At 49.1% G+C, this 6607-nt stretch overlaps 1 protein-coding gene across 1 annotated transcript in view; it reads right to left on the bottom strand.

Moving 5' to 3' along the window:
• RNF19B (ring finger protein 19B) overlaps positions 1–6607 on the bottom strand; it is an 8106-nt gene continuing 1499 nt past the window's right edge. Inside the window, exons 3-9 of the mRNA XM_010168632.2 lie at positions 4452–4596; positions 3833–3995; positions 3048–3162; positions 2380–2520; positions 1874–2081; positions 961–1092; positions 1–481 (exon numbers count right to left, since the gene is read on the bottom strand). Of these exons, the coding sequence (XP_010166934.2) occupies positions 13–481; positions 961–1092; positions 1874–2081; positions 2380–2520; positions 3048–3162; positions 3833–3995; positions 4452–4596 (1373 nt within the window). The 3' untranslated portion in view covers positions 1–12. The remainder of the gene's footprint in view (positions 482–960; positions 1093–1873; positions 2082–2379; positions 2521–3047; positions 3163–3832; positions 3996–4451; positions 4597–6607) is intronic.

Raw genomic sequence — 6607 nt, 5'->3', positions numbered from 1 at the left:
CAGGAGGTCACTTCATACTCTGGCTTCGATACACTCCAGTTTGACTATTTCATCCAGCCTACAGCCCTCGACTTGGGCACAGTGGCTCAGGTGGGCACTTGGGCTCTCGGCACCTCGAGTTTTGGGGGTCTGTGGGCAGGCTGCTGCAGTCTGAGAGTCGGGGGAGTCGCATTCATCCGAGGTAATGTCTGGCACGTCGTCTGACTGACTGTCAGAGCTCTCCAGGTCACTCCGTATGCTCTCAGGTTGGGCCAAGGTGATGTCCCAGGTTTTGCTGGCAATGCAGTCCTTTTGCTCACAGCTTTGGTGTTTGCACGTCTGCTCCTGCTCACCATCCTCTTCCTCCTCCTCCTCCTCTTCCTCATTCTCTGCCATTTGGGTGTGGACATGCAGAGAGTCCTCTGTGCTGCTGCCACTGGCCAGCTGGTAGTGACTTGGTTTGGCTTCGATGTCCACCTGGATCTCCATGTTATTGCACTCCCTGCAGAAACAAGCACCCTGGTGTTACTGGGTATAGTTACTGGGTTTGACTGGGTCACCACTGGGCACTGCATCACTACAGGAGGATCACGTTTCCCAGGCATGAGCAAGATGCTGCTCATCACCCCCTGGCATCTGGGAAACAAAATCACTCGTTGAGTCCTCCTAAAAGCAGTCAGGATCATCCCCAGGCTGGGAGCCAGGACCTGAACTGGGAAAGTACCAGAGTCCCCATGAGCAGCCAAAAATAGATCTTGAGGATCCTGGGCTGCAGATCCCCTCCTCAGATCCTCCCCCTCTCCCAAACTGTCCCCAACCCTCCTTCTGTTTGAGTAAAGGATCAATTTACTTGCCAGCTACAGAAGAGCAGGCTAGTGCAACCACAGCCATCTCCCCACCCACAGCAGCTCCTCACAGAGTACAGATTTTCCCAGGACACCCACTACCAACACTCTTCTCACCATTGCCAAGTCCTCCTACCTGTCCTGGGGGTTGTAGGAGCTGATGATGGAACCAGCCATGGCTCGAGTGCTGGCATTGTCACTGATAGCCCCCAAGCTGACTGAGTCTTTGGGGAAAATCTCCTTCTGGACATCTGCCTGAACTTCCAGCCTGCAAGAAAGAAGAGGATTCCTCAGAAATGCCTTAGATGGTCCCTGAGGGGCATCAAACAGTTGCTGTTCACCATGGGAAAGCAAGAGGTCCTCTGTGCTGGCCCAGCTCGGTGTAACAGAGTTTAAGCCCAATGGTTCCTCTCATTTTTGGCTCCATTTAGGTAAACCCATTCTGTTTTCCATGACGAAGGTAAAATTGTGTTTATATCTGTGACTCACACAATTCCTGCGAAGAACCAATTTCCACAGATCAAGCACAGAGCCACGATTATATCCTGGCTGCCGTATCAACACGTGTCTCTAATTACCCAGCAAAATGACTCACAGGCAAGTTGAGAGGAAAACTGTGGTGTAACCTCCTGACTTGGAAAGCAGTGACCCTGTTTGCTACAGGCCACTGGAGAAGAGGAAGCATCAAAGCTTCTAGGCTGAGATCAGAGGACTGGAAGATCTTTAAGCAGGCCACGCAGGCATCTCTGCGCTGTTCCTAATTAAGCTGAAGCATCAGCTCCGCAGTTTTAAGGAGCTCAGTAGGGACAGAAGCTTTACTTGTTTGTCCTCTTTGCAAGAACCAGCCTAGCACTGACTCCAGAAGTAGCCTGTTCTGCTGGGACTGGTTATTCAACAACAGACCAAGAAGTAAAAATACTAGGGCATGACTCCCAAGTTAAAGAAGGATCATTCACAGTCCTGTAAAGCTCCCCAAAATAAGACTGTTCAACCAACATGGGCCTTGGGAGCTTCTACTCCTTTCTTGCTGTGCCCATAAGTTCAGTTACCTGCTGTATTTCCCTTTGCCTCCCAAGAGGACACCCCCGCTCAGGGTACCACCCGAGAGGGCAGCGAAGCTGGCTGTCTCGCTGTAGTTGCCCTGCATGACGCTGAGCCCATCAGTGGGGCTGCCGCTGGTGCTCAACACGCTGGTCAGCCCCTCAATGCTGCTTTCACCAATGCTGGGGTTCTTCAGGGCTCGCCAGGCATCAGCCACTGCGGGGAAGAACAGCACAGGGATTGGAATCAGCCAGGGAATTGCTGGGCTGCGATGGAGCTGGTAGGAGGTCAGGCAGCATGTGTCTCAGATGGGTCTCCCTGTCTCATCCAGGGCAAGGAAGAGCTGAGATTTTGGTCACAGCAGAAGACTGAAGCAAATAACCGCTTCTACCCAAACCCAGGTAAAGACAGATGTTCAGATTTGGGAAATTTTCAAGACCCTCTACCATTTAATTACAAGAAGTAACAACAGGATCTTGCTTCAGCGCCTTCCCTTCACCAGTTATCACGTTACCTGTGATCGGTCCATCATCTTCATCAAACTCGATTTTCACACCCTTTCCGTTGGCGGTGCTAACTCCACAGCCACCGCCTCGGCACAGCGAGATCGGCACGACACCGTAGACGTAAGCCAGCATGATGGGGACTCCAATACCTGGAGAGTAGGATGTGCTGAGTTAAGAGAAGCTGAAGGCTGAGCTGTGTTGGGCAGACAGGACTCTTTGGGGTAGGGACTCCCCCAGTTGTGTTGATGCTGCTTTTAAACACAGAAAAGTCCTAGTTCATGACTTTGCAGACAGACAGCAGAGGGGTCTTTCCTTTGTGCTGCTGCAGTAGAGAATGAGGGGACCCCAAAAGCACAGACAGCCTCAGCTGAACCTCCAAGACATCAAACATCAAACCAGTCCATGGGTAAGAGACATCTCCATGTGCCAAGGGACCCTGCTACAGGCTGTGGCACAGGTGACTTGTGCTCCAGAGAAGCCCTGTGCTGGCTCCAGGCCAACTCAAGCACATGAGGACCAGCAGTCTGGATGTGAAATAGAGGGATGTGCCCAGAAGAGCACACAGCATCAGTCTGCAAACTGCCCTTTGGCCACCCCTAACCTCACAGGGCTGGGCCATCCCTCTGTCTTGGTGACTACTGGCCCACCAGAAGGGAAAGGGACCGTGTTCACTTACCAACACTGACAGCAGCAATGACTGGAGAGGCAATGACAGACAAGGTGACCCCACCAGTAATGGCCAAGTTCCTCTTGTGCTTCGAGGTTTTCTTTCCCTCGTACCTGCTGTGGATCTGATGGAAAGAGAAGCACCAGGTGAGAACAGAGCCTGGCCATGAGCCTACACCAGCAGAAGACATTAAAAAGCTTGTGGTTTTACAGCCTTGTCAGCTGCATTAGCCCTTAAAGAACCTCATGTTGACCATAGATCTCCTCATAGATCAGAACTAGAAGGTGGGTCTGTGTTTAAGAAAAAGAAGCAGCTACAAATAGAGTGCTGACATGTCACTTCTTCCCTCTCAACATCTCTTTATCAGCACAGGCACACAACAGCATCACACAGTTTGGGGCAGCGGGTCAGTGTCAAAACACACGTGACTTATACAAGCCAAAGTGTGATGCTCGGGGTCCAGCCACTGTCCCATGGAGCTCATCATCACAGAACACGTTTGAAAAGGACCAGGTTTCTCCTTGGGTGCTCCTGGTACAAGGTAGAGGCACAAGAGCAATGCAAAATGCATTTGAGAGGACTTCAGCCTGAAGAGCTATCAGCCACCACCTTCCCTCTCCCCACACAAAGCCCAAAAGATAAGACAAGGTTTAGAAGAGACAACTGAATTTTGGTTCAATGACAAGATCCACCCTTCATATCAGCTCTGAATTTCTGGTCAGATGCCTTGAGAACAGAGAACACCCCAAAAGCCCCAGATCCCTCAGCTCCAGCCTTGTTCTCTCCACACTTACCTTCCTCCCGACATACACGGGGATGCCAATGACCATAGCAGGAATGGCAATGCCAGCAATGAGGGAAATGCCTACAGGAGCACCGATCAATGTGCCCAGCTGCCAGAGAATCTTCTTTTTACGACTCCATGGCTTTTTGCCCCAGAATGTACAGCCAGAGGGGCTTAATGGAGGGGAAAAAAAAAAATTACATTAACACCACAGCAATTCCTAAGTGTTCCTGAGAACCCCAAGTTCAACTTCCACAATAAACAAAACCCCAAAACTCAGGAAGCGGGCAGATGACACAAAAAAAGGTTTCCCTCTTTTTCCCCTCATTGAGATTAATTTGCTCAAGGTGATTAACACACTACCAGATCTATGTTTAATATCCAATATGCTGAGAGTTTTCTAATGCAATTGTAGCAGGAGCTTTTCTTGGTGTGGAAGAGCATCCTCCTACTGTAAAGCAGGAAGAAAGTTCAGCTCTTTGGGTCAGAAAAGAAGAAAATTTTGCTGACTGATTGGAGAGGCAAGAGGACAAAAGGCCAACACATGAAATCAACTCCTCCATCCAGTCTCAGAGAAGCACGTGCCACCCCACCAGTAGGATCCCAGGTGTGCTTGCTCCCCTCCTCACCTGAGGTAATGCAGATCTGAGATCTCCTTCATACAGAGCCAGCAGAACTCGCAGCCACACACCGCGCACGTCATGTGGTTACAGCTCCCGTCGTTCATCTTGATAATGTAAGCGCTGCACCGGGGACACGGCTTGATGTCATCAGCTACAGGGAGGAAGCATGGGATTGAGTTGGACTCTGTGCTGCAAGCATGGAAAAATCAACGAGGGAGTTCTCGTTATGGATTGAAGCCCTTGTTGTCTGTGTGGGCAGAACACCTCTGCTAATCACAGATAAAGTGGGGATGGTTGGGTCTTTATCTTCAGAGTGGGAAGATAATATTGATGAGACAAATCCCACCACAGCCCTTTGTCTGGACAGCAGGGACTGAGAACAACAGTCACTTTACAAACTTATTCTAGTCTTGAACAGGACGTACTTCAGAACACACTTAAATGCTGGGAGCAAGTCATACCTGCCCTGGGCCAGCCAAGGCAACAGCGTAAGAACAAACCATTACCAAATTGCTCCACTGAGGTGATTCACAGGCTAAGAAAGACAGAACAACTGGGAGAAACTCTGCCCAGTGCAGAGGCTGCCCAGTCCCCAGTTTGCTGCTGGCAGAGCAGGATAAAAGTCCTTCATCCCTTCCTTTAATTCAAGCATCATCTGATCGCAGTTATGCAATGGCTGTGCAGTGGTTCAGGGCTTTGCTGGCAGCCTCTGCAACACTCCACAATATGAAATCCAGCTGCTGAGACCAGCTCACACCTTATTAATCACTATATTGAATCCAGCGAGAACGGGGTGGGGAAAAAACCACTGTCTCAAGAACCTCCCTTTCAGTGGCTAAATGCTAAGCTCTTCCTGGCAGGGATCTCCTTTAAAAGGGTGTTAAAAACTCAGAAACTATTTTTTTTGCTCGCTGGTTTGTACCACAGACTGCAGCAAGATCTGTGCTGTCCATTATCAGGGACCTCTAACTGGGGCATGTTGAACCTTGACATACCACTAAGCCACCTCTGAACCACCCACAACAGTTCCATTCTAAATAAGTGTATTAACTTTTTAACTCCTGATGTAGAAGGAAAAGTGGGGTGTTTTGTTTGGGGGTAGGGTGGGACTTTATGAAATGACCTTACTGCCCACATCCAGAGTCAATACTGTTATTTTTAATGAACACTAACTCAGTAGCCACAGCAGCTCCTACCAGGCAGTGTAGGAGTCTGTGGGTTGGTATTTTTTTCTGCACCTGACATTACTAACACCTAACAGTGCGCAGAGCGAGGCTCCCCACACTCAGCCAGGCATCAACACTTCTCTTTACTACCACAGCAGGAAAATTTGAAGTTGCAAGACTAAAAAGTGCCTATTTGTTCAGGGTTTAGATCAGCAAGAAGTGAGAACATCCAAGATCAAAACAGCCACAAGCCTAGATGGGGTGGATGAGGGGAGCTGCCATGATGTGGAAAGACACAAAATGCATCATCACTTACTGATGTAGGTGATGAACTCTTGGAGGAGCCCATCGGATTTGTTCTAACACAGGGGAGAAGGGGAAATGACTGAATTTTACAGCTATTCTCACTCGTGGCTGCTGGAGATCCTCAGCTGTGCATTCCCCACAGGGCACTAACATACCCCTGCTTTGATGGGACAGGGTTTGCACACACGGGTGGGCTCTTTCTCAGTTCACAGGTATGAAGTGCTGCACCAAGTAACCAAATGTCCTGGTTTTTAGCTGAAATAGAGCTGTTTTTTTCTTTTTAGTAATTAGAAGAGTGATATTTTGGTTTGCAGCCTATGAGAGACATTGATAATGTACCAGTGTTTACATTTTTGTCACTGGAAGTGAAGGACTTTGTGTTGTTAGTCCACAAGCACAAGATTTAAGGGGGGGAGAAGAATATCTAAATTAATAAACTTAATTGACAGTTAGATATGCCAATGGGCTATTCCATATCATATCACGTCATGTCCACTATGTTAGTGAGGGTCTCTTCCCCTTTTAGCTCTCTCCGGCTTTCACTCAACCTCTCGTTCTTCCGGGATTGCAGTTTCAGTTCGGGATTGTCGCTCCTCTGGAATCGTTATCTGGGAACAGGCCGGGCTCGGTCAGGAGGGGGGTGAGCTATAACTTTGGGTGTCATTCACTTGCATATTTTGTTGCTGTTAT

This window comes from Antrostomus carolinensis, unplaced genomic scaffold (assembly GCF_000700745.2).
Source record: "Antrostomus carolinensis isolate BGI_N321 unplaced genomic scaffold, ASM70074v2 scaffold29755, whole genome shotgun sequence".
Lineage (NCBI taxonomy): Eukaryota > Metazoa > Chordata > Aves > Caprimulgiformes > Caprimulgidae > Antrostomus > Antrostomus carolinensis.
This window is presented reverse-complemented; position numbering and strand designations above follow the sequence as displayed.